At 42.7% G+C, this 27,375-nt stretch overlaps 2 protein-coding genes across 5 annotated transcripts; both read right to left on the minus strand.

Moving 5' to 3' along the window:
* Window positions 1–229: 229 nt before the first annotated feature.
* Window positions 230–27,107, minus strand: LOC117148060 (inhibitory POU protein). Of its 4 annotated transcripts, XR_004459886.1 has the most exons (9): window positions 26,289–27,107; window positions 19,652–19,828; window positions 3,151–3,349; window positions 2,931–3,071; window positions 2,622–2,853; window positions 1,660–1,823; window positions 919–1,602; window positions 776–844; window positions 230–405 (listed from the first exon to the last, which is right to left on the minus strand). XR_004459886.1 is itself a non-coding variant. In XM_033315251.1 (7 exons), the coding sequence occupies exons 1-7, from the start codon at window positions 26,412–26,414 to the stop codon at window positions 1,541–1,543; spliced, it is 1,101 nt and encodes a 366-aa protein (XP_033171142.1). In that variant the 5' UTR covers window positions 26,415–27,107; the 3' UTR covers window positions 773–1,540. The 4 variants fall into 4 exon arrangements, 1 of the variants encoding a protein (XP_033171142.1); XR_004459887.1 differs by having other exon boundaries at window positions 776–1,602; window positions 1,660–1,817; XR_004459885.1 differs by having other exon boundaries at window positions 776–1,602.
* LOC117148061 (serine/threonine-protein phosphatase alpha-3 isoform) lies at window positions 7,454–9,448 on the minus strand. Its single transcript, XM_033315252.1, has 2 exons — window positions 9,120–9,448; window positions 7,454–9,043 (listed from the first exon to the last, which is right to left on the minus strand). The coding sequence occupies exon 2, from the start codon at window positions 8,628–8,630 to the stop codon at window positions 7,722–7,724; it is 909 nt and encodes a 302-aa protein (XP_033171143.1). The 5' UTR covers window positions 8,631–9,043; window positions 9,120–9,448; the 3' UTR covers window positions 7,454–7,721.
* Window positions 27,108–27,375: the final 268 nt, after the last annotated feature.

Genomic DNA, 27,375 nt, shown 5'->3' on the forward strand with positions numbered 1-27,375 from the left:
TGCATGCAGCATGCAACATGGAACTCATGTTGCCGCCGACGTTGTCCATGGCTTCTACCTTTTCTTCTACCCCAGCTCGTCCACATTCATTTTGCCTTTTCCTTAGATTTATAAGCTTAGATTCTTATTATCGGATCACTTGAAGCAATTTCTTGGCATTCTTTTGGTCTTTGTGTGTCTCTCTGTCTCTGTATTTGTATCTGTGTGTGTGAGTGTCTGTCTGTCTGTGTGTGTGTGTGTGTGTGTGTGTGTGTTTAGTTGTGTAGCAGTGTGTGCGTGTGATGTCCTGTGTATCCTTGTTGTTGGGCAGTAGCAGTTGGGGTTTCTCGTTTTGGAGGGGAAGGCCCGTGTTCAATTGATTTATCATTTCAATTTGTTCACCGCTTTTTGCTCATTTTTTTCTTCCTGAAAAGAGAGAAACAAAAAGGATACCAATAAATGGCTTAGTTTGCCCAATTTATTCTCGTTTAAATACCGCCAATTTGCGAGATTTATTATTTTGTGATTGAATACAAGAATACAGTGTGCGAAAGGTGAATATTTTATGAAATAAAAAATATTTTCAAGGCTTGAAATTTCTCTTTGTGTTTTATAATTTCCAAAACTATAATGTGTTATTTTTCTGTTTAATAAATGAACAATAATACTTATTCTTCACTGAGCAAACAATAGGTTTTAAATTATTTCAATGATTTATATCTTATACTTTTGTTTGACAACAAGACACCAAAGTAATCACTTACTAACTAATTAATAATAAATATAATTTGCTTACCTTTTTTTCTTATACAATTCAATAAATTATTGCATTTGATATGTTGGTCCATTGTTTCATTATTCGTTCCTAAAAAAATTCTTGTATTTCTTGGTATTCAATTTGCATTCTCATTGGTTGTGTTATTTGCAAACGATGTTTACTTGGATAATGCTCGAGTGTTCTCCATTTCGATTTTTGGGCTCTCGGTTGGGGGTTTAGCTTTCTCTCTCTCTCACACTCATTCTCTCTCGCTCTCTCTATTTCTGATTGATCGTAGGAGGGGGGGCTTAAGAATCGGGGGATATACATATATAGTTGAGGAGAAGGTGTATATAAATGTTATAGTTCTGTGTAATGCTGCTTTTATTATTATTAGTATTATTTCTGGCCGCTGCTTGTTGATTACTGAGTGAAATACGTAGAGAGAAGTGGTCATCGTCGTGGTTATTATGGTTGTCGTTATCGTTGTGGTTGCCCTTGTGGTTGTGATGGTTGTGGTGGTGGTGGTGGTGGTGGTTGTGGGGGTGTTGCTGCCGTTGCGAAGAATACTACATGTATGTACGAGGATCAGGAGCAGGACCAGGATCGGGATCGGTATCGGTATCGGTATCGGTTTGGATCGGTTCAGAACCAGTTGCCGATACAGAACTACAGATAATAGTCGCCCAGACAGGCCGATGTCGCCGCCGCCGCCGCCGCCGCCGTTCCCAATGTCGCATGTGCCGCTCCTGCCGCCGCTGCCGCTGCCGTGTTAACCGCCGCCGCTGCCGTCATAAACGACTATCAGTATCCAAATCCCGCCGAACCGTGGCCAGTCATTGATGGTGTTACACTACTAACTATACCTAATTGTGTGGCTGTATTATTTGATTGTCAGTGTTGTTGAGCGGCAAATTTCATACGTTTTTGTTTTTGACGTTGATTGCAGAACCAGACGCGCACCACGTTTTTCTTCAAATCCAGCTTTTCGGCAATCGCTGCGATTTTCTCACCGGATGGCCTCGGCTGGACGGCGAAGTAGGCTTCCAGGGAACGCTTTTCAGGTGCCGCAATGGAAGTCCTTTTTCTTGAAAAAAGACTCGATATAGATTACTTTAGAAGCGGGGCCCTAAGCTGCGGGACGATCGGTAGTCGGAAGTCGGATGTCGGATGTCGGTATTCGGTATCGGTAGATATATAATGGTGGTATAATGATGGTGCTCTGATACTATGCTCGATCAATGCGAAAAGTCCTAATTTTTCGCGATATTTGCGCGTTAATGTGTGGTCTTTGGATTGGCTGGCGATACCCCATAATCGTTAATGCAAAATAATACGCGACTACATAAATAATTAATTATAAGAATGAAAATTTAAATAAAGATATCAAAAGAAAATAATACTTTAGATGTTTTTCAATAGATTTTAAGCGCACCAACTTCAATGCAATCCTAAACAAAAAACGAGAGACAGATGGCGCCACATGCGTCCTGTAAACGTTGGTCCTTCCGCGAAAGTAAACTTCAACGCCAGCTGACGCTACGTGGCCAACTCAACTACTTTGTTACGAACAAATGTACCTGTTACCGAGATGCATTATTTATTAATTGGCCGTGCCACATCATTGATAAATAATTTGTACACCTAAATTCGATTATGGGCTATCGCACGTCACTTGGGCCACCATTTAGAGCCGCATCTCTGGCTGTTTTTGGTGTCTGGCCAATTAGTTCGCGCTCAGATGCTGGAGCTGGGTGCTCTGGACTAGGGGCATTTCCGAGTGGAAGGGGATGGCGGACATGTGGACAGATGGACGAATGGACGGATGGGAGTGGAGGGGAGAGGAGCTGGGCTACGCTACCGCGTCAATTAAAACACTTTCTACCTTTTCTTTTCGCCCGCCGGCAGGACACTGGGCGCATCCGGATCGCGCCGCTTGTTTTTCGCCTGCGCCTCGGCCTCCTCGAGCCACGCCTGCAGGATGGGCTTGAGGGCGATCATGTTGTTGTGGGACAGGGTCAGGCTCTCGAATCGACAGATCGTGCTCTGCGACAGCGCTCCGACGCCAGGTAACTTGAGATTGGCCAGGGCTTTGCCCACGTCCGCCTGCGTGACACCTGTCATTCATCACGATAGTTGATTTATGATCAATTGTGATTGGATTAGTCAATAAACAGGTGGGCGAGCAACTAACCCAGCTTGATGCGCCGCTGCTTGAAGCGCTCCGCAAACGCCTCCAGCTCGCGAGGATCGGTATCTGTGTCGGGATGCAGGCCAGCGGCAGCCACCGCCGCCGTGATAACAGGATGATGTACCGCCGAGTGTCCATGATGTCCTGCGGCCCGGATGATGAAAGATGTTAGCATGGCCGCGTCAATCTTATCGCCTACGCGGAGGCACTGCATCTCACTTACCCCCCGTGTGGCCACTTAACGTGCCCGGATGGTGGTGGCTCATCATGTGATTCATGCTGTGATAGGAACCGTGCAGGTGTTGGTGTGTGGGCGTCAGCGGCGACTCCGAGATGGGCGCCAGTGTGGTCATCGAGCCCGTCGGATCCAGCATGTCCAGTTGGTCCATCGAGTGGTGCATCTGTCGAGAAAAAGGATTTTCCTAAATAGTATTGGGATGGAAACGAACTCGATTAAAACATTTAGCAGCACAATTATGTAGGATTGAAATATTTCAGAGCAAAGCACAGACATACAAATAAATGGGGCAGTAACAAAAGTCACTATGAATACATGATCTTCCAAAAAGGCTCTATGAATAATGAATACCAAGTCATCTTGGTCAACATCTTCTTAGTAATCTCACCCAAGATAACTTTCCAATGTTGAAAGTTCGTATCATTGTTTTTCTTAGTCACTTAAAGCCCCAAGATAAACAAATTCAAATCGGGCATCTGTGCCTGTACCCACTTAAATGGCATTATATTAAACACCATCATTAAGCTGGCGAGTCATTATCATTGTAATCAGGACCCAATTCGTGAGGTTTTCCACTCACGCCATAAGAAATGTATTTAAAGCTACCTCTAATTAAAGTCCTTGCTCGTCCTCCTTCCATCCTGAAGAAAGCTGACAACCCTTTTGCTCCAGCTGCACTTGTTACTTTCCCGGCGCGGAAAGGGGGCGGGAGGGGGCGGGGGATCCCCTTTGGCAGCTTTAATTGAACGGGAAATCAGGCCCACACACACACACACACAGAGGCAAGCGAGTGGCGGCGAAACGAAACGAAATGGAACGGATACGGATATGGATGCGGATACGGATGCGGATACGAGGGCGCAGCTCGCAACTCTTTTGTCTAGCGATCAAATATTTATAGAATCGCTAAATTATTTATACAAATATGAATAGCAACTAAAAAGCTGGAACAGCGAGGAGCTGCCTCATTTCCCAACCCACTGCCATGTTCCCTCGTTCTGTGTTTTGCCTTTGTGTTGCTTTGTTAAGCATTTAAACTGATTACAGCTGAAAAGTATGCTACAGAACGGATGGCCAAATAGCCCGGATGGCCTCTTTCTGGCTCTTTCTAAGTCGCGCCCCCTCCGTCCCACCATCCTCCGCCCATCGCCCATCTCTCTCTCTTTCCGCCCTCCAGTGGCCATGCCATTTTCATTCGGTTGGAGGGACCTTTTGGTAGGGGGAATCTCTGAATTCGGAGGCTCTGGGCTGGGTCACTCATATTTATTTATCTTTTTGTGAATGTGGCGCAGTCGGCCGGGTAAAACTAGCGCTTAGTTCTGCTCTCCTATGTACAGTCGGCAAATATGCCACGCCCCCACCGACGAATGCCGGAAAATGGACACAGTTAAGGGAAATGGAAAATGTGAACATCGGACCCCTGCCCAATTATGTAAAACTCTAAAATGATAAGGAGAGGCCTATGGAGAACAATAAGACCCACACACACACACGCACACACGCGTGCACGTATATTGGTGGCCCATTGTATATGTGCGAGGTAAAAACTATGTAGATGCTACTACCCCCGCCACGGCCCAAAAGTCGTCCGTGCTCCGAATACAATGGCAAACTCTTCAATTATAAACCAATCCCAAAATTAGTCTGACGGTTATTGGTTTGCACCCTTGGCGCTCGCTCTCTCGCTCGCCAGCTGCCCGTCTCTCTCGCACTCGTCGAGCGGCAGGGCGCATTGCCTCTCTTTCGCACGCGATGCTGCCGTCTCTCTCGTCGCAGAGAGTACGGAACCACCCTGCGCGTAAACACACACAAAGGGCATGCAAAAACAAAAAAAAACAAAAACCAAATCGAAGGACCCAAAAATCCCAACTAACGAGGGAGGGAGAGAGAGACGGACATAGAGAGAGAGAGAAAGGGAGAGGGCGAAAGAGCGAGAGGGAGCGATGGAGAGGGAGAGCGAGATTACTTGGCCATGGACCCGGACCCGGGTCCAAAAACCCGTAGCCGTAGCGCCGGGAGTCGAAAGTGGAAAGTCGGGAATAGGGATTCCCGGAGTCGGGCAGCGGGATGTGCTGCATTGTGGTTGGCTGGGTCTAATGCAAAATTCATGTGGGCAGTGCCGATGTCGCTGCCAGCGTTAACTTTACCGTTAACGTTAACGCCACCGTCAACGTCAGCATCGAAGGATATGGCCATGGAATCCGCCCGCAGAGCCACCCACATCACCAACACACCCTCTGCTGGCCATTTCATTAGGCGCATAATTTGTAATTAATAAAATTATTCAAAGGCGACCAAAGGATGCTAAGCTGTAACTTAAAGCTGAGGAAAAACGTCACAAAAAACGGAAATGCTTAGTATTAAAGAAATGCACAAGTTCAGTTATATTATGAACACAAAAATGATATTATTATGAGCTTGAGTTTAAAGTCTTTCTTTTAATATTGATAATATTAAAACCGAAATGAATGACAAGTTATTTAAATTTAGCCTTTGAATTCTAGCTAACAAAATCATGTGTTATTTAAGCATTTTTTCACAAGGTTTTGAAATATTGGTAGTATTATAACTTAATAAAAAAAATATTTAATTTGAAATATATGCCATTAAAATTGTAATTTTAACAATATTTAAGTGATCAAAAATACATGAAAAAAATTAATATATTTGAAGATTAGAATATAATCTGAACAGAAAATGTTTCTATTTTCTGATTAATAACTTTAAACATATTTTATAAATCGCTTTGTGGATGAAGAGAAACTTAAATTTCTTCCAGTGCATAGGAAACAATGAATCCCAGATACAAAACTTTGGAGCCAGAACGAGATGGCAAAGCGAGTATGTATGAGTGTGTGTGTGTGTGCATGGGTGTGTGGGTGTGGCATGCCACATATCTCCACCTCTTTTTCGGCCAGAGGACAAATCAAATGCAACAATAGAAGGCAATTTGCAACAAAAAGGATACAAATAAATGCGAGTAGCTAACCGGAAAAAGAGGAAACAATTGCACTGCTGCCGAATTGCCAAATGTTGTCTGCATTGATTTCCTTTCCACTGCAACATGTACATATATGTATGTAGCTATATGTGTAGCTATATAGAAACATACATATATATATATGTATCTGCTCTGCAGCAGCGACGAACACCGAGCATCTCGCACACACATATCCCTTTCTTGTAGGTGTGTGTGTGCATAAGGACGCCATTTTAAGCAAGAAATACTCTTGAAAATGCAAAGAGAGTGCGGGTTTGGCCAGTGAGTTGGATATTAAATTTAGTAGCTTAGTTGGAATAATGTTAATTAAAATGTAACCACATTTACTGCCATTTAACATGAAAGATTAGCTTAATTAGATATGATTTAGTGAGGATAATAATATTATATTTAACAGAAGAATAGAATACGGCATGAACTATAAGAATCTACGTAAATGTTAGATCTTCCATCGTTAAAATGTAATTTAATTATATTAAATAAAACTTCTTAAGTGGTATTACATAATAAATAATAAATTGAATACAAAAAGTAAGCTATCTATTTATGACATAAAAAGAAATAAGAGTATTGAATTGCCGCTGAACTTTTTTCTCCCGAAAATCCGTTCTTTTCACTTGCTTTAGTTTTTTCTCTTCGACTTGGGTCGCCAACTTCATGATTTATTAAGAAATTTGCGAACAACGTTTATTTATTTGCCGTTTGTTGATAAACATGTGACTTCGTTTTCTTTTTGCCGTCTCGCTCCCACCCTTTGTATTTCATTGCCCACTTTCTTTTCTGATTGTTTACGCGCAAATGACCTCATTATATATATAATGTAATTTGTTGTTGCCACACTGGGTTCCTTTTCTCTATTTTTTTTCCATCTTGTTTTGACATAATAAAGCGTTTTTGGCGCAATTTGTTGTATCTATGTCTCTGTTTTTTGTTTGTCGTCTGTCTGCCAGCTCGCTCCCTCTCTCTCTCTTACGCCCGCATATCGCCCTCTCCCTATACGTGTGCATGTGTGTGTGTGTGTGCGCGCGCTTTGTTATTGTTCATTAATTTTTAAGCATTGTTAATATAATATGGCGGTGACTTCTGTCACCGAACACGAACAGATGGAGGTGAATCTCCTTTTCAGGTGGATCACCCACTTTTCACTCCGCCGGAATTCGTAGCATACTTTTCAGGGCTTCCAAGTTGGGATAGGTGCTTAAAGTAATGACCAGCACTTGGATAAGTTAGCTTGCAAAACAAATTAGCAAATCGAATAAAACAACAGTTAGATAAAAAACACTTGAGAATTTATTTGGACGTTTATTTTTGTAAAAGTAACATATGGCAATATTTTGCATTAGCTAAGTATAAGCTCTGCGTTCAAATCTCTGTGAGTTCGTTGGAAAAACTCCATATGTCGAAGTTGGGCTATTTCTTCGATCCGGTTGATTAGGGATGACTGTGGATATGATGATTTCGAAACGATTTCGTGTAGGATATTGTGAATGAGTTGCGTGCCAGTGTTATGGTGTAAAATAATAAATCTGGAAGCGTTAACAGATCTCGCTGTCCTCTACTTCTTGCGCTTCTCGACGGGCTTCAGGATTTGGAAGGAGCACATAAGTGTATTGTCCACGGACATCATGGCACCAGCATTGTCAAATTCACCGCAATAGTTGGGGGCGGAAAAGAGGGTGACCAATTGGCGCTTGGCGAAGAACTCGTAACCATCCTCGACGACCTGATGGGCACGACAGATCAGATCCAGATCGTGCTTCTGGAGAAACTTGACCACCACCTCGGCGCCAAAGGTGAAGCTAACGCCACGGTCGTTCTCGCCCCATCCAATGGTGTCCTTGTCCGGATCGGACCACAGCAAGTCACAGAGCAGTCCCTGATCGGGCACATCGGTGGGACGCATAATACGACGGATCTGCTCCATCGAGGTGAGATCCGGACTCAGTCCGCCGTGGCAGCAAAAGATCTTCTCGTCCACAATGGCCACCACCGGCAGACAGTTGAAGCAGTCCGTGAATGTCTTCCACAACTTGATGGTATATCTTCGCTTGCACTCGTCGTAGAATCCATAGATTCTATTAATGCTGGCGCACTCGTGATTGCCGCGCAGCAAAAAGAAGTTCTCCGAATATTTGATCTTGTACGCCAACAGCAGGCAGATGGTCTCCAGCGACTGCTTGCCCCTGTCCACGTAGTCGCCCAAGAAGAGATAGTTAGCCTCCGGCGGATAGCCGCCGTACTCGAACAGACGCAACAGATCATAGTACTGGCCATGGATATCGCCGCAGATCTTGAGCGGCGCCTCCAGCTCCAACAGTATGGGCTGCGTCAGCAGTATCTCTCGTGACTTGAGGCACAGTCCTCGTATCTCGCCCTCCGACAGCTGCACATTCTTGCCGGGCCGGGCGCCACGCACCTCCAATAGACGGGCAATTATGCTCTCCAGATTGAGAACCTCCGCCATGGCCTCGGTTTTGGGGGCCGCGGCTGCGTTGTCCGGGCTGGATAGGACAATCGTCTGGGACGCCGTTGGGGCTGCTTGTCAGGGACTCACCCTGAGATGGCGGCTGGCTGCAGAATGGAACTGAATCCTCGGCGGCGCTGGGCTACTTGGGTCACTAATTCGCTTCTTGGGTGCAGCTGCGTTGCGCTCACTTCTCTGCAAAATTGATGTCTTGATGGCTTGCACTTGACGTGATTGGATTTGTGAATTTTTCGATTAACTGTGCTTACCACCAGAATATAACCGAATGGAATTAACTGTTTCCCCTCTATATATGTCGGTGAATTGTTTAACGTTCAGTTTTTTTTCTTTTGATCCTTTCACAAAACACGCCTGATGAAAATGTAGGAAAAAAGTCTCGATTCGACTGTTTTCTTTTGAGATTGCAAAGTGAAAATGAAAAAGATTAACAGCTTGATTAGTGTTATCGATCGAAATCGATTACCGCACCTTCTCTAAGTTCCTCCTAGTGGTGTGCAAAGTCCAGCTGTTGCAATTTGAATTCTATAATCTGGACATTAGCCCTCCTGCTGCCACTGGTTCAGCGTGCTGCACTAGCAGTCGTCTTTGGATTGCGTTTGTCCCGATTTCGCTTTTCCGGAAGGTAATGACCATTGAGGATGTGATACACGTGTGCTTTGCACTTTTCACTGAACCGCACTTAAATACGCTACATTCACGCTTGTGGGGCTTCTTAAAAATTTTAAAACAAATTTTGATCCGGGAACGGTGACTTTTACACTTTTTCAAAGACTAAACGAGTGAAAAATCGACGACAGACAAGTCAGTGACTACATCGCATTGTTCCAGTTCGTGTTTCATGGGAATGAAATGGTATAGTGATTTCTCAGGAACTTTTAAGGTAACAAATATATATCATACAAGCGCATTTACTTGTATTTTCTTCGTTATCTGTTCTAAGTTTTGAACTAAAATAGAGGATACCTTAACCATCCTTATAAGCTGTCTCAGCCCTCGAGTTTGCAGTACCAAAAATGTATTACTTAAGTTCGTCACCCCTCGAAAAGTGCGCCGACCCTCGTCTGACCCTCGCCCATTTGTTCCTATTATCTCTGATTGAGTGGAAAACTTGAAGTTGCCGAGTGCCATTTGCCGTGCACCCCGCTTCTAGTATATTGTATATATATGAGCTTATTTCGCCGGATTTTCCGGCTAGTGTGGCCACTAATTAGCTGCAATTTGTTGGCGCAACTTGAAAAATGGCAGTGTAAACAGGGAATTTTCCAGTGTCCCAATAATGAGGCAATAACCCCGCATTTTTCGCCCATACACATACCATATATATACATATATATATATATAATTGCGAGCTGTTCGAGCTGATTGAACTGCTTTGTCGGCTGTTGGCGAAGGGCTCCACTGTACAGTGTGTATCGTGTGCTGGCGCACCGCAAAGCAAACATTCAAACATTCAAACAGCAGCGGCATCGTTTATTTTGGGGAAACAAAGGCCCTCATTTTCCCCCATTTGTTTGACCAGCAAGGCAGCAAGGACAACAAGGACAACAAGGACAACAACAAGCGGCCAAGTTTTATAAATGGCTTGGCCATTGTTGTGCGCCCGCCGCTGTTTGTTGAAATTAATTGGTGTTACACAAATGAGTAATTTTCAATGTACATAAATATTTGCACAAATTGCAATTTGTGTTGTGCGGCAGGGGATTGCCGGTGAGAGGGGGGTGGGGCGGTCAGGGGGGCGCACTCACTTTCGAGTGCTGTTCAAATAACCATTTTTATTGTCAAGCGCTAATAATTTCCACAATGAATAATATGAACGGCAAGCATCTGTTATTATTCCAAACAAATCAAAACAAGTGCAGTGTCGAAACGAAAGCGAGTGGGCGGAGTGGGCCAAGTTTCCTTGAGTGCTGAGTCCTGCATCCTGGCGTGCGTCCCACCCTTCGCTGGCATCCTGGCCACACACAAATCTTCATAAATTGCAACTGCCGGGGCGACAGTTTTGGGAATTGAGACAAAGTGCGAGAAGTGCCTGTGTACCGGGGGCGAAATGCGAAAAGGGGTCGCCAAATGGGAAAATGATACACTTTACTTTACTTATTTTTACACACACACACGCGCACGCACACGCACATACGGAAAGGACACCCCGTCGCACACAGACACAATCAAGGAGCAACAAATTGCCGCATAAATGTGGGGTGGTTCGCCACGTAATAGATTTTATTTTATTTTTATATCCGCCAGACGCGCTGCCAGCGGCCAACTTTTTTCCTACTTCTCGTTGTTTTATTTATTTATTTTTTGTTTTTTTTTTTGTTTTTTGTTTTTGGCAGGGGTTGCGATTCATGGCCTTACTTACTTTTACTTTTCACATTTTTACCTTTTTACCTTCTTTTTTTGGGGAGGGGAGCGGGTGGTTGAAGGCAGCTAGATTTCACGGGAATTCCCAGGACATTCTGCACTGTTCGAAGGAACAGCATCCCACATTCATTGTCTCTAACTAACATGGAAAATTTGCCATGAACTTAAGCATATTTATAACAAGAAAGGTGCAAGTTACAGGTGCTCTTTTATATTTATTTATTGAATTTATTGAAATGATCAAGAATATAATTTGTTATGCCATTCATATATGACTCTTATAACTATAAAGTTAATTCTTAAGTTATATATAAATAAAATGAGATAAACTCATTATAAAGGCTGTTATTTCGAGAGCAATTCAGTGTTTTTCTTTTACATTCTATAACGCAGTTTGTCTGTTAATTTTCCTTGCCATTTTCCAAACTCCTTGCAAGTGTATCGACTTTCCACAGACTCATAAACTTTGTCGAGCAACAATACTCACGCATACACTGCAATAATTTGCCGGGTTAATGGCAACATATTGTCGCTGGCTCATCATGCGTGTGAGCGGAAATTATAGCGATGGCGAAGCGTGGAAAACCAGCAAGACCGCGGAGTTTTCCCGCCTCCGGCGACCACCTGCCAACGTTTGCCGCCCACCCCGGCTTCAATTTTTGCTCGTAATTTTTTACACATTGCGGTCCCAGCTTAACGGCTGCCCAACCGTCTGTTTTCCGGCCCGCCCAACTGGGAGACACCACATCCAAGTGGGCGGGGAAAAGTCCGCCCAGCCGTACGCAACCACCCTTCACGGCGATTGGGTTGCCTTCTTTCACATCACGCACACGGCGATGGAACAAGTGCAGCGGCTCAGGTGAGGAGGGAAAAGCGAAAAGGGGGTTGGGAAGACACTGGGAGAAAAGATGCACTATGTTGTATAGTGTATAATGTGTTATCTATAGTATTAAACTTAGCTATGAGCGTTTAAAACGGCATAGATTTAGTATGGCCAAGAATTGAACAAGATAATATTTATCAGCCATCTATTTAACGATTATAGTAATAAATTTGAATTTGTTTATAAGAACGATGAAGTTAGGAACAGAAAGGCAGAACTATTTACTATTTATTCGGGAAACTATAGATCAGATAATATATATATTATACAAAATGAAGTGTGCTGTCAAAAACCTTCTCTAGAGCAAAGTTAATTGATTTCAGTGCAAGTTGTGGGCATTTTCTTGCAGTGCAGAGGGAAAGTGGCAATCACACGCTGCGTCGCCAGTCTGTGCAATAAAAACAACAACAAAAAGCACAACGACACGCTGCACACACACACACACACGCATAACACACAAGGACACGAGGGATTCCACGTACGCCCATGGGTGTGGGTGGCGGGGGGTGGTAATAGAAATTACATACAAAGTAGCAGGCGCGGAGGCACAGGTTTCCTCAGTTCACCCGTGTAATTCTCCCCTGTTTTTCCCTTTTTTTTTTCGTCAGCCTGCACTTCCCCTCACCGCACCTCACCACGGCCCCTTTCCCTTGTTTTTTTCGGCGGTGCGACATTAATATGTAGATGCATTAAGTACATTATCCGGGGTTACAACCTCCGGGAAGCAGCGAGGAGCAACCAGATCCGGAGTAGCGCACGCAGCCAGCATCCAGAACTGGCTGGTGCTACAAAGGTATGGTACAGTGGTTGGAAATAGGTTATACAGATGGGATATATATCAGATATATGCTGCCTGCTATCATCTGTCTAAGAAGTTAATCTATCTGTATATAAATATATATATATATATATGTAAAAGAAATACATATTTTAGTAAGCGAATGTAACTACATGAATATGAATATGATCATATGCAATATGGAATGGTAATCCCCTAAAATCTCCTTAATCCTATAAAATATTCCACAAAACATCTAATATTAATCTTTCGCAACTTTTTAATTTCATAACAAAACAACACTTGTTGTTACTGACGCATGTAGTGATTTTGAAACAGCGAATAAACGTCCAATATCACTGATTCAGCCCACTGTGCACAGTGGCGGGGTCACGAAGGGGGCAAGGGAAATATTATGATTTATTTTTATTATGGCGGGTAAAGTGGTCTTTACAAGCATCAAACAGGGCCACGCCAATCGCCCACAGACGCGCCGAGTAAAAAGGCAGTTAGTTGGTTTAGGCCGAGCAGGATGCGGAGAGTGGATGGGCGACGGAGGACGACATCCAGGAGCAGCACGAGCAACGCCAGGACACCGGGAGCTGGGGTGTGCCGAGTGGCAGGAGGGTGGCGCACAAGTTGTTAAATGGACGGGTGGATTTGCACTTGCCGTGCTGACTGTTATCTTCATTTTTGCTTTCAGTTATATTGCCTGGGAATTCCTGTGGGAGCTGCTTTGGGCACGGGATCAGGGATCAGGGAACAGGGAATCTCCCTCCTCCTCCTCCGCCTCCTCCTCCTTTTTGGCTAAAACAAATTGTATGCCCGGCACGGGCATAAAAACAAGCGGATCAAACAGCCGGGCAGGTGGAATCGCAATGGCATGGCATGGCCTCATGGTGGTGGTTGGGTTTCCTTCCATCTTGTTGCCGTCGCCGGGAACAGGAGCCGCAAATCGAAAAAGAGTGTTCACGGATTTTCCATCCTCGTTGTTTTGACCGTAGCTCAGGCTCATTGAAATTGCATTAATGTTCCGTTTGGCCTGATAGCTGATAGCTGGATAGATAACCCCTCGTCGGGTGAGCATCCGCATCGGAAAGCAGGAACCTGCCACCCCAAAGTTTCATTGTTATGTAATGGAAATCTGCGTGTATAATCCGCCCCTGATAAGATGGGCGTACGGGATAAACTAGTTATGGCCATTAATGCGATCAATTTGCTGCTCACTTCGGTGTAAGTAAATAAAAGTCTTATTGAAAAGCAGTCGGCAAAAAATGGGCAACATATTCGCCGCGACCAACAAGCCCTCGTCACAGTTGTAACTGATAATTGCCAAGTTCTGGTGTTCCCGGGCGTTTCGATTCCTACATCTACATATGCCATATATTACCGGGATCATCAGCGGGGGGTTGGAAGTGCGGGGATTGTGGGTCAAGTGATGCGTTGATGTGCATTTTAAGCAGGTTAACCTGTTAACTGTCACAACCCTTTTTTTTTTGTCTATCTACTCGGACCCATCCGGATGTTTGGTGATTGGGCAGGGGGTTCAACTTAGTTAGATCCGATTTATCAAGTGGCACGCAAGTGTCGACAGATGTTAAGTTACATCTTAAGGGACTCTGCACTCGGGGAAATATCAAACCCATATCCTTAAGAAGTAGTTCTGGTACCAATATACGTTATTCACTACTAGTAATAACTTATTCATAGCCAAAAGTAGAGGCGTTTGCATAGAATATGTATTTAGTAAGAAACAAGCTATGTATATTTATAAGTTCTAGTAATTATATTTACGAAAAATAACCTAAAATAGTATCTGTGATGGCTTATCTAAGTTGCTTGTTTGAAAAGCTTTATAAAGTAAAGCACTTAACCGCATGAGAGTGCCAGTTTAGGTCTGATTGTTTAAACTGTGCACTCCTTTGGCTTTTCGTCCATAGACTGTGATCCGATTGTAATCTGCAATTTGGCCAATCAGTCGATTAGGGCTAAAAGCGGTTTCTCCCGAAGCGGGCCATTAAAAATGTATGAGAGTGCAGGGAGAAAGTGCAATTTGCAGTCGAAGTTCTAATGCGCCGTTGCGTGTAATTGTTTGGAACTATTAGCTGGCGGCGAGGACGAAAAGGACGCGGTGCCACCTGGCGTATGAGCAATGTCCGTATCCGTGTCCGTATCCGTGTCCGTTTCGTGGCGACGCTGTCCTTTTCTTTTTCTCTGCAATTCCCCCTAAACCGAGAAGTTCCCGTCTTTCGTGTCTTCAATTGTCTTGGCCATAAAAAAGACGAACACATACAGGTCCTGAATAATTGATGAAGAAAAGGAAACTAAATAAATAAATAAAAGGAAACATCGGGGGGAAAGTGAAGGGAGGCTTGGCAGTTGGGGGAGTTGGTAAATTGTCACTGGATGACACAAAGCTTTCTGCACAGCGCAAATAATAAAATAAATAAATGAAAAAAACATGCTCGATTCGCAGACAGACATTGAACTTTCACCTAAGCAAAAACAACGGGGACAAACAGCAACATGACCAGTCGGCCACTAAATAAAGTTAATGCATTAATAATCATAATTTCTTCAATATTTCATGAGTTCATTGTGGCATACGCTTGTATACTTTTTGCGGCCTATCCAGTTGGTCAACATTAAATATGGTTACACATTTAATTAAGTCAATCACACGGAATCGGTGATAAATGACAAGGTAATCGATAAGCGGACAATGCTGCTGATGACCGCACGATAAGCAATATGCAATAATCGATAATTGGGCAATTTGAACGACTTTCTGGTTGGAGCGAAATGCCCGTCACTTTTTTTGCTTAGCTCTACTTTTTGTTAACTTTTCAGCGACAAGAAGTTGCAGTTTTCCAAGTGAAGTCGGAAAATACAGTTCACTGCACGCTAAACTATAGTAAAATGCCTTCCGTTTGCTTTGTAATTAGAGTTTGTTAAGCAATTTAAGGCTGTTAAATTGCGGTGATTATAAAACTTTAAATATGAGTGGGCTACTTTATTGCTAATTTCAGCGCAATAATCGGTTTGCTTTTGCAATAGAAATAGGAAAATATACTGACTTGAGTGTTAAAACTTAGTTCTAGTTCTTGCACATAAGGACTTTTTTTGATATTTTAATTGGTTTTTCTTGATTGTTTTTTTTATTTTTGTTTTGAATAGCGCACTTTTTTTGAGACCCGAACACAAGTTCAAAATCCTACTCGAGGAGGAACTGCAATCATGGAGGCAAACACGCATTTCATCAACACCCGGAATATGGGTTTGTTTGGACTTCAGCGGGTATCCCCCGAAGGTCCACCCTAAAGCAGCCACCCTAGTTAGCGGTAAGTTGTTTCTAATGTGCACAAAAGACAAATATTTGCTGTTGTCGCCTGTCGCCGCTGGAAAAATAGTTGAAGCCAGCCGGAAATGGTTGTGGATATGGAGTTTTCGATTGCGTGTGGAGTGGCAATGGTGAGTTAACGATATTTACAAAACAATACGACGACCGCAGCAGGAGGGGAAGGGAAGTGAAGGCCGGGCGGGAATGGAGAGTAAAAATCAAACAGGTGCACTAAATGAATTCGGTATGATAAACCACTTGTGGTTGAACTCCAGGAACTGGGACCTCGGCCAGGCCCCCTCGGTGTCCTGCAAGTATCCTGGCCCCTGTATCCCTTTGGGCGGTGCGTGCTCGGAAAAGGACTCACAGCGACTCAGCTCGATTCGTTTCGAGGGAAATTGAGCCATATGTTGCGAATACTAATGGACAGGATATGCCCCGGCCCGGAAGTATGTAAGTGTAATTTAAATTGAATTAAGTGAGCGAGGGTTGCTTGGGCATGGCCCGGAAAATATGGACTAACCAGATCGGAGCATAAGTTTCGGACCGGAAAAATCTGCGATAAATGCCTGCAAAGTGGGCAGCTCCGTAAGCAGAATTCCGACTCCAGCATCAGCACCAGCAGCCCGAAAATTTCATCCCAGTTGGGCGCTGAAATTGATAATGGATATTTTGCCGCCGCTGCCGTAATTGTTACAAATGTTCTGACAACCTGACAACAAACCCGCCCCTTTGCGAGCATTTCAAGTTTTTATGATGGATATGATTATTTTAATTAGCATTATATTTACTCTTGTTTACCCTTTTGCCGCCGCCTCCCCACATAATTGGCTTCTCATATGCTCGCAAAAGCCGAATTTCAAATTCCAAATTCGGAAAACCGAAAACCGAAAACCGAAAACCAGTTGGATAACCAGTAGAATTGCTGTTAGCTGTTTGCTGTTAGCTATTTTCCTTCCTGGCTCGTAAATTAGTTTAATTTAATGAGTTTTGTAATGCTCCTGCTGCTGGGGGCCTTCTGTCTTCTGGCATAACGATTATGACACATGTTACCAGAGTTTCTGACAGCCCACCTCTGCAATTCACTCCTCCATCTCGAGAGTTTCCACTTGAACGGGCTGGGGGAGGTGTGCCATGCGAAAGGATTTTGGGACTGGAAGGGCGGTCCAGGTGGTTTTATAAGTAGCACCGAGTTAACTACGTAGCTGCCACAATTAGCTGGAGTTCGTAAACTCGGGCTGACAGAATTTTACCTTTGAAACCATCTATTTTCAGTGGTAAAACTGGCGAGGAGTGTCCATCTAATGAATTATGCAACGATTTACCATAACTTTGGACCTAGAAATAATTCACAAGACCAAATGCATTAGGCGTTCATTGTTCTCTCCTTTACGTATGTGAATAATCTTATTATTCTTGTGTAAGTAAATATTTAAAAAATTGAGTAAGTCATGGAATCGGAGGTAAAACTGGTAAAGCTATATGGTATATAATAGTTGTGAATTAGAAGTCAGAGGACAATTCCCAATTAGATGTCGGACCAAGGGAAAGTACGTGGATGTAATGGAGTTGCAGGATGAAAACCCACCAAAAGTAGAAACGCACACCTATTAAAGGAAGATTCCTTCAAGTAACGTAGCTGCTGAGAAGAAGGTAAAGACACCAAGAACACCTGGAAGAGTACGCAAGGATGCACCGCGACATGGCGGAGCTTCTCTAGGGATTGGCAAATGTTATACAGGAATTGTGCCAAATGCCGTCGACTTGATTGGTCAACTAGCAGCGCAATTAAAAAATTCTTTTCGATATGCCAAATATTGGTGAACGGGTGGCCCAGGTGTTTCCCACTAGGTTATTCCCACATGGACAAGTAGCTCTCCTTCGGGGTCTCCATATTTCATGTGCGACTGCTGACCGGCGGTTGGGTGGGTCAGTTGCCAAACTTGTGTGCGGTGGACACAAGGTGTCCAGTCTCCCACAGAAGGGTTAGGTCTAACCTGGACTTGGATGTCCTCAAGTGCTACTTTTCCAAAGGTACCATTTCGAAGAACGTTCCTAAACTGGGTCCTTTAAGCTTGCTAGCAAAATGAAGTACATTTTCATACTAATCTTTATACTAAAAATTAATTTCTAGCCTGTAAATTTAAGTGCTAATATTTTGCATCCTCCACTTGCTGTTGCGATTGTTATTTGAGACTTTTGATTTCTTGTCTCTTATTAATAAGTCCGTTTAGGGCGAAACCCTCCGGCCGGAAAAGCCAATTTGTTAACAATCGAATCGCAGGTCCTGTCCTGGGGTGTTCCCAGTTCCAATTCCGCCGGAGTGTGGGTGATTGATAGAGTTGGCCGGCACCTGAGACCGAAATCGAAACTCCCGAGTGCGTCGCGTCGAGTGGGTTTGCCGAAAATTAAGGACAGCACGCGCTGGCAATTGGGAATGGTTATGGGTTATGGGCTATGGGTTATTGGCTGCATGTGCAGCATGTGCTCTATGTGCCCTATGTGCCTCATGTGCCAGGAGGGAGTCGAGTGGATTATTTTGCCTACGGACGATTGCCGGCGGTTGGATGGGGGTCACGACCACATCAACCACCACCGCGGACGGCGGCGCGTGGACAGGGCGCACTTTGGTCATGCTCGATTGTGCCGAAAACAAGTGGCAACTTGGAACAGCAACAGTAGCCACAGCAGCAACCTGAGCAACATGCAACATGAGCACCAGCCGAACTATGAACAACTAGCTGCAGGCTCGGTGGAAAACCAGTAAACTGGACAGCAAAAAAAAAAAATAGAATCGAGGAAGGAAGGAAGGAAAACAGGTTGCTGGTGTAATTTGATTACAATCAAGTTCTAATAGAGCAGCAGCAAAGCGGCAACCACCACTTGGGCCCTAACCCCCTTTCGGAAGGATGAGGAGAGTCCTTTCGGAACGCCCAGTTCGAGTTGAAGTACAATACAATTAACGACACGAATCATGATGTGCTTACCTGGCAAACGACCGTCACGTGGCACGTTCCCAGAAGGCTTACACGTCACAATTTTAATTTTATTAAAGAAACATTTCAAATTAACCGCACACACACACACACAAGCACAGTGTACGTGTGTGCATGTCTCTGTAGGTAGACATGCGTGTGACCATCGAAAACGGAAATTGGAGTTCTCGGCTGTCCCAATGCGACAGTTCCGTTTCCCTTTGCCACTTTGCCCCTTTCCCCCTCGCCCGCTCTTCATTTCCGATTCCGATTTCGATTCCGTTTCCCTGCCATTAATAACCCGCCTCATCAGGGAGTGACTTTCATAATTTGCAGCATTCTAGACATTGGCTAATACCCCATGTCCGACGTGTACAAAAACCACAGGAAGGGGCGTCTTGGTTGGGTTCAATCAACCGTTGGTCTACCACTTCCGGCGTAGAGTTGGTCCTAAATACTTGTACTATGCTGTCCTGGCTAATCAAAGCCAGAAACAAGGGGTTTCCACCTGGGTCTAAGAGCTTTTAAAGTGATCTATGGAAGAAACTCTTTAACCAAATCCATGTTGTACTTTAATGTAAATTAAATTTACATAGTTGTAGCTTTTAACAGTAAGACTTGATTCAAAAGTAAGAGCATTTTCGTAGTTGAACTTGGACTCACCTGCAACGGACGCTGGGGAGGCCCACTCATGGAGTGATGGTGGTACATGACGTCGTGCTTGATTTGGGAGGGCATTTGGCTATGTACATGCTGGGCTTGGTGCTTCTGGATGTCGACGGCGGCCAGGGCCTCCGCTCTGCTGAGGATTCCATCGTTGATGCCCGCGAAGATATCACCCTGGAGTGGAGACAAGATCGCAGATCGGAATGGTCAGTAGGTTGGAAGTTAGCAGGGTTAGGGTTATATGCATGTAAGGGATTGAGGATGCAGGGATTTATGTACGATATACAGTTGATCCGCAGGCAAGAACACAATCGAAACAATAGGCAATATATTCATATATACTTATTAATATATGTATATATATGTGTGTGTGTGTGGTTATATAGAGAACAAATCACCCAAATCCAATTCGAATTTTCGGTTAAACAAAGGCAAACTTCGATGTCAGTTACACGTTGGCATACATATAGATATACTGAGGGATATATTTATAAGTCGGCGTCGGCGAGAGAGATCAAATATCGAATATCGAATATCAAATATCGAATGTATATCAAAATGAATTTCAGAAAAGGAAAATCAATCAAGTCAAGACAAACATGGTTACTGGTTTACTTTGTTGTGTTTTCAATATTAACTTACATTCTGACGTGCTGACCACGAATTGCATAATAGGGAAGCATCTTCTAACAAACGACTCTGAAAAGACGGAACAAACATCGATAGTATTGTGTATAGATTCAAGTGCCACTGCAGCAATTATATGTGTTTTCTTTTTGTTTTTTGTGATAAGAGAGGCAAAAGAGTGACTGCAGATTCCTGGATAACCTGAACCTTAAAGCCTTTAACCAGCTGGCTTCCTATCGATTTTTTTTCGGCCATTCCCCACTAGCGGGTTTTTAAATAAATAATATCAAAAGTTTTTCGGTTCCCGTGCCCGCTGGTTCATCTTCATGTCGTCGCCGTCGTCGTCTTTATTATTCCAGTCTTATCGATTTTATATTTTATATATAGATATATATAGATATATACATATATAGGTATGTGTGTGTATCTGTGCTATACATGTGCATGCAGCAAACTCCTTGTGTACACGAAACTCGCACGAATTTTTCAGTTAATCAATTATTTAGATGCGCACAAAACTTCAAAACGCCGCACGACGAAAACGAAAGACGACAACAAAGTAGGGGGTTTGCAGTGTGAATGAGACGGAACCCACATGGCCAAAAGCCAAAGGCATCGCTCACGTTTTGCGGCCCATTTTCAGGCGAAAGGCGTAATGCGAAGGACCAGCCAGATACACAGGGAGAAAACAAGATCTCACACAAGTTTCAAAAGTTTGATTAAAGTCGAAATATTTTAAGGCCACTGAAAACATTCCAGAACCAGATAACTATCTTTTAAGGAATTTTAAAGCGAAGCAAAGAATTGAATTTGATATGTAAAATGAAATTAAAAAACGGAGCTTCAAAAATATTACATATATTTTAAAAGTAAATGGTTTTGAAGGATGTTTTTAAGTTCGTACTGCAACGTTGACTTAATATGTTTGTTACTTTGACAGCAATTTGAAAATGAAGTGTTGTAAAGTGCAATTTATAGCAGTGTAGTGCCGTCTCTGCACCCGTCTCCCTCACACCGCAGCAGGCTGTCTCCTTTCGACCCACGAAGGACCGCAATAACCGGGCGGCGGCCATCGTAGAAATCAAAATGTTGTGCATTCCCAATGATGTCTTGGCCCATTCCTTGACCATCCAAACAGCCAGCCGCCATCCGACCATGGTTGCTTACACTTGCTTAAAAAGGGGCGTCTGTGGAGGGGGCGTGGCACTTAGGGTGGCAGGGAGGTGGCTGGCGGTAGGCAAATAATCCAACAGCGACAGTTTGTTTGCACTTGCAGGTGGACAGGGGCGCCCGAAAGGGGGTCGTGTTACCTTAATGGCCACATTTACGCGTGCTCCCATTACAGGATGCCAAGGAAATGACAGACTTGTGGGGTTTCGAGACACAAAGGACCAGGGGAGAGCGAAAAAGAGAAAGTAGTTGGAATGGCACAGGAGCAATTATTTGTGCTAACTCGATTTTTCAACCGATGCATGCATGGCAAGTTTTGAATGTCGCGACTAGCAAAGTCTGTTCAAAAACATAAAAAAGAATCATTTTAGAATTCAATTTTAACAGCTTACAGTTTTCAAACATGTAGCTATTAAAGTTCGTTAAAATTTGTTTTCATTAAAACATTTTTAAAAGGAATATACTTTTAAAAGGGTTTTGAATATTCCATTTTGATAAATTGGAAGTTTTCGAAATATTTTCATTGGCTAGATTTGAATTTAGGATTTGGTTTAAGTAGCATAACAACACATTTAGAGTTTCTTCCATTTATAAATGTGTAGTTTAACTCTTTTGGTATATATGCACTAAATATTTATGAAATTGTTAGGAAATTTCCCTCTTTTTTCATGGCTCCCAAACCGAAATCCTTGTTTAAACCCAGTCAACGGGTTTGATCTCCGGCAGGACGAGGCAATCCGGAACGGAAAGCCCTCCTGACCAGAATTCGCAACAGTTTGTTGGCCAATAAATTTTGGCACCGCAACGCAGCAGTGAATTAATTTGTGAATTAATATGCGCAGTCATTCATCAAATGGTGCTGTCTCTCTGGCCCTCTCTTTCTAGCCACGACCTAGGCCAGGATCCTGGCGAGGGAGAGGGAAGACGATGGCCAGGACACTGTCTTGACCTGCTCACACACACAAACACACACACACACACATTCTAGCATACACATGGAGAAAGGGGTGGGGGGTTCGCACTGCAGCCTGACACTTGCACATAAATTCTTTATTAGTGTGAAAAATTAATCAAGTGAACTGTTTTTTTCCCTTTCGTCCTTTCTCTCTCTGTCTCGCACTTGTTTGTTTGTCTCATTTTTCTCTGCACGTGTGTCTCGGTGTCTTTACGTGTATGTGTGTGCGCGCTGCATGGGTGTGTGTGTGCCTTATATAAATAATTTGATTTTTTGTTTGTTGTTGTTTATTTTTGTGGGAATTTAATATTCATGATGTGTGTAAATAGATACGCATTGCTGAATGCTTAATTTTATCGATTGCGCTGCAAAACAAACCGCCAAAAATACTGGAGCAATTAAATGCGTATGAATTTAGGTACTTTAAAACCAGCAGCTTTTTTTAATGCAGTAAAAAAGTTTAAAGAGTATATATATCCTTGAATATAAATGTGGTTTAATTATGAATGTATGGATAAGAACTTTTTCTGATATCCGCAGAATATTAATTATTTTAACAAAGCATGCAGTTGTGCATGTTTAAACTTTTATAATATACAACTAATATTTCTTTGAAATTTTTGCACATTCAACTGGAGATAACTTATATTTTATAAAAAAAGAATATTGATATGAGCAGAAAATCATTCATAGTTTAAAGACCGTTGGATTGCCCTTAAAATCACTTCTTTCTTAGGTTTTTAATATACTTAGTTAGTGTATTAATTCCATTGCTTTAGTTATAGTTTTCGCCCATTTTAGCCTTTAAGCTAATTCTTCGATTTCATATGTTTTCCGACATTTCCACTTAGAAAATGCCTGGTGTTTCATACTCTTTATTTCCCGTTTGATTTCGCCAATAATTTGTCAATTGTTTTCCAGCTGGTTTCGTTTTAATGCCGCTGCCATTTAATGCAGTTTATGAATATTTAAATCAAATTAACGCCGCCGCTGTCCGTTTAGCGCGCCAGCCAAACAATTCAAGTTAAATGACAAATGCCCAAAGCCCCCCTCTCAGTTTTCAAAACGAGAAAGATACAAAAAAAAAAGAAAAAACACCCTACCCTGAAAATCACACTTCTCTGTTCTTTTGGTTTTTAAACTTCGGTCCAGGGGATCGGCGACAAATTTCCATTTAATGGACTGCAAGGCGTTAAGTGTTTTTGTAACCAGCTAAAAAGGTGCTTCTTCAGCCGCATGTCCCACACCCCCGGATGACGATTTCACCCCCTGCCCTCTCACCGACTACTTAATGCCCAGCCAAGGGTAGCATATAAATCCTATAAATCCGCCGCTTTGATCATTCAACTTGCTCCGCTGGCAGCTTTTCAAAAAGCCGAAAAGTGGCTAACGGCCAGTTGCAGGGGCAGGGACTACAAATCCGATAAGCAAATGTAGTTGTTGCCCCTTAAAGAAGGAAATACACTTGAAGTGATTTCCTCGTTTTTTTTTTACCCCCGTTTAAAGTGCTTCTGTGTCGGATTAATTTAAGGACTTGCCGCGCGGGGTTGGAAAATGGGAAAGTGGGAAAAAGTTATTCACCTGTTCGGGCAATCAACCTGCCTGCTTTTTTTTCTAACTAATTTTCCAGCATTCTTTTTCGCATTTGCTTATGCACTTTTTATGCCCTAGCAATGGGTGGTATAACTTTGGTGGAAAACCCAGACACTTCTGCCTCCATAAATTGCCTGCCACTTAGGTTTTATTGGTGTTTTTGAAGTTTAATTGAAATGGAAGAGACGCCTTGTTTCAATTTTAAAAATTTCATATTTTTTTAAGGTATCTTTATCTTGGGTTTTGTATTGCTCACTTCGTTCCTATTTGGTACTCAAATTAATTAATTTAACTTCAATTTATAAGATTGATTCTGCTATAAATGTAATTTAAAAAGAATTGCTCTAAAAATAAAATAATATATATTAATTTCTATTTATTGTATTTGTACTGTATTATTGTATTATTGCTTTAAACGTACAGAAATGGTAATCTTCTGTTAGTTTGTATCTTTTCATTTGTATCTTTCACTTGCATCTTTTGCGATTACATATCTTTAATCCGTAAAATACGCATTCATCAACGATGCTATAACCATATCCACTCAGTCGTGGTCGTTTATTTTTTTACTCGTCTTTGTTCTTCTGCCCCGGGCTTTTACATTTTTTATTTGTCTAGCTGGTCAACAGCGCATACAAATAGTTGGTAAATAATTAATGCAAATGAATTTCAAATCACTTTTCAAGGTTACTGCACAACCCTTCAGTTTGGGTTCGCTTCGTGGGCAACGAAGGACCCACAAAATCCGGAAAATTTTAGGCGACATTCACGGCGTAATTAAGACGAATGCTTTGCCGGAAATAATCGCGAGCGGAAAATGGGAATTGCACTTGCAGTTGGCATTTCCGTTTCCTGTCGCCTTTTCTCTATTTCGCTTTTTTTTCGCCTTTGCACCTGTAATCCTGGACAGCAGACTGGCATCAATAAACCTGTCTGAGAACTGTCAGTAATAACCATTTAATGTCTGCCCATGTTCCCATTCAATTTTTAACTCAAAGCTCATAAAAGATTCAGCAGGACACTGGGAAACTCCGAGACGCCTGCCAAATACTCCGAATTATTCGTTATTAATGCATTCAGACGGGAGAAACACGGCATCCTCAAGCTCTATATATCGCTCAACGGGGTGTTGGAAGTCGGTATTCCCTTTATTCATTCAGCTGCCAAATGCAAATGAAAGTATGAATGGAGCCCATATTTGCGGGTCACAGGAACACACACTGCTTCTTTCAAAATGTGCAACTTTTCCCTTTCTATGATATTTAAATGGCAAGCGAAGGATCTAGCTCCTTGGAAAAGTATTTTGCATATCGGAAACAGGAACAGGATTATAAGGGAAAACATATAAATGGTAATAATTGAAAAAGCTGTTCTTGTATTCCCAGAATAACAATGGATTTATGTTGTAATCGTAGTCGGATATAAGAAATACTTATCAGTGAAGTGAAAAGTATTTAAATGTTGTATGAGTTGATATACATTTTAATCTCTGATGATGATTTTAGCTCTGATAAAGCATTTACATAATAAGATGTTCCAAAATTGATGTAGCTCATAATCTATAGGATGACTTGAAGTTCTGTGATCGTGGAAGGGTTTTGATTACAACCCACAGCAAATTCAATTTGCTTTGCAATGACTCGGAGGAACTCAAATGAAATCGTACTAATGTGAAAATCATACCTCGAGAGAATCGCAGGATGATGAGATGTGAATCTGTAGAAGGAAGGATATTCTGTGGTATAGTAAGTATCTTCTATGTTATCAATATATACTTATTTAAGTGCTTAGCGTCTTTAAATTACGCTTGTGTGTTAACAAAAAGCCCAACTATGTTTACAATATGTGAGCAAACTAATAGAGTCAGGGAATCCTAAGATGGCATCATTAATGAATAGTAAAGAACATTTAAAGAGGTTGTATGTGCATATTTAATGTAAAAACATATGATTTAATTGTATTATTAATGAGTTTTAGGATCCGGAGGATTCAAATATTTAAACAACTTTCTTGAGTGTAATAATATTCATAGAACAGACTCATAGCCTTAAACTAAATCCTACTAATCTCATTGAGATTAAATCTCAAGACTGTGAATGCTGGTAGTTTCTGATAGTGAAACCAATTAGATTTGCCAATAAGATCAATGGAAGTTCAAGCTGGACAGAAGTTATCCTGAGAATCAGTGGATGCCCTCCAAATTATTCTTGGGCTCCTATGCATCACATCGATGGAATCGAATGGATTGGTTGGGTGAGGTTCTCCCGGCAAGTGCCGATGGATACTTACAGATGGATTTGGCATGCAGCGACGCATTTGCTCCGAACTTCGATAGGAGGGACTGTAGCGTCCTGGAAAACAACTGGGCGCTGACATTTTCATTTTATCCGTCGTCGAGTACATCGACATTGTCATGCAGCCGCCGACGAAATCCTCCTCCAGCTTGAACGCCCTGGAGGCGTCGAAAGTGGTTGGCGAGTAAATTTTGAAGCACTTACTGGGACAGCCTTAGCACGTGTCCTGCATGCAGGACATCAACAAATATCGAATGCACTGGGCCCGCTCAACTGCGCCCTAAACTATATTTCTTTCTACTTATATATTGGCTTTGATTCTTCGATCGATCGTATGCACTGCACTTGTATTTAATTCTCTTCGCCGTTGGCTAGTTCATCAATTGAATGCGAATTTTTTGTGGAACGCGACGGAACTGAGAAAAAAATCACAGTAAAAAAATGTTGCCCAAGTAGTTACCGAATGCCGTCGGTTAATTATTTGTAATTTTCTTCTCTATTTTTTATTTATTTCTTGCTTGGCTTTTGGACTGCTAATCGAATTACGCGCACTCGAAACGGGTTAAACGGTTTGGCGTCGGCGTTCAAACTGTTTACCGTTTGCGAAGCGGAGCTGTTGGCCCGCGTTTTATACCGACTTCCGTTTCCTGTTTCTTGGACTTGCAATTTGATTGCGTGGTATTACTCTGCCTTTTTGTGTACCGCTCGACCGTACCGCCGCGCTAAGTGAGCATATATGTGTGTGTATTTATATTTGCAGACGCCTTCAACAAACTATTTTTTCGAAATTTTCAAAAACGCCAGCGCACAGGACACAGGACACAGATTTCACAACTAGACAAGCGCGCGTGGTGTTGTGATAAAGAATTCTATGATGAGTTTCGCTAACTTCAGAGTTTATTTTCAATGGGGCGGACGACATGTTTTCATTATTTATCAGCGTGGGCGTGTCCTGCCCGCTGCCTCAAAATGGCAGCCGAATTCCTTATATAACGCCAGCGCGCGCCCTTTGATTGGTCGCCCGATGGGAGCGGGCAGCGCAGCCGGCGCCTTCGTTCAGCTGGAATTGGGCAGCAGTCGGT

Source organism: Drosophila mauritiana, chromosome X (genome assembly GCF_004382145.1).
Source record: "Drosophila mauritiana strain mau12 chromosome X, ASM438214v1, whole genome shotgun sequence".
Lineage (NCBI taxonomy): Eukaryota > Metazoa > Arthropoda > Insecta > Diptera > Drosophilidae > Drosophila > Drosophila mauritiana.

Coding starts and splice junctions, on each gene's coding strand:
- LOC117148060 (XM_033315251.1), bottom strand. CDS start 26,414: ATGACAATGTCGATGTACTCGACGACGGATAAAATGAAAATGTCAGCG. Junction 19,829..26,288: donor GCTGCATGCCAAATCCATCT/GTAAGTATCCAT, acceptor TCTCCACTCCAG/GGTGATATCTTCGCGGGCAT. Junction 3,350..19,651: donor CTCCCCAGCGTCCGTTGCAG/GTGAGTCCAAGT, acceptor AATACTATTTAG/GAAAATCCTTTTTCTCGACA.
- LOC117148061 (XM_033315252.1), bottom strand. CDS start 8,630: ATGGCGGAGGTTCTCAATCTGGAGAGCATAATTGCCCGTCTATTGGAG.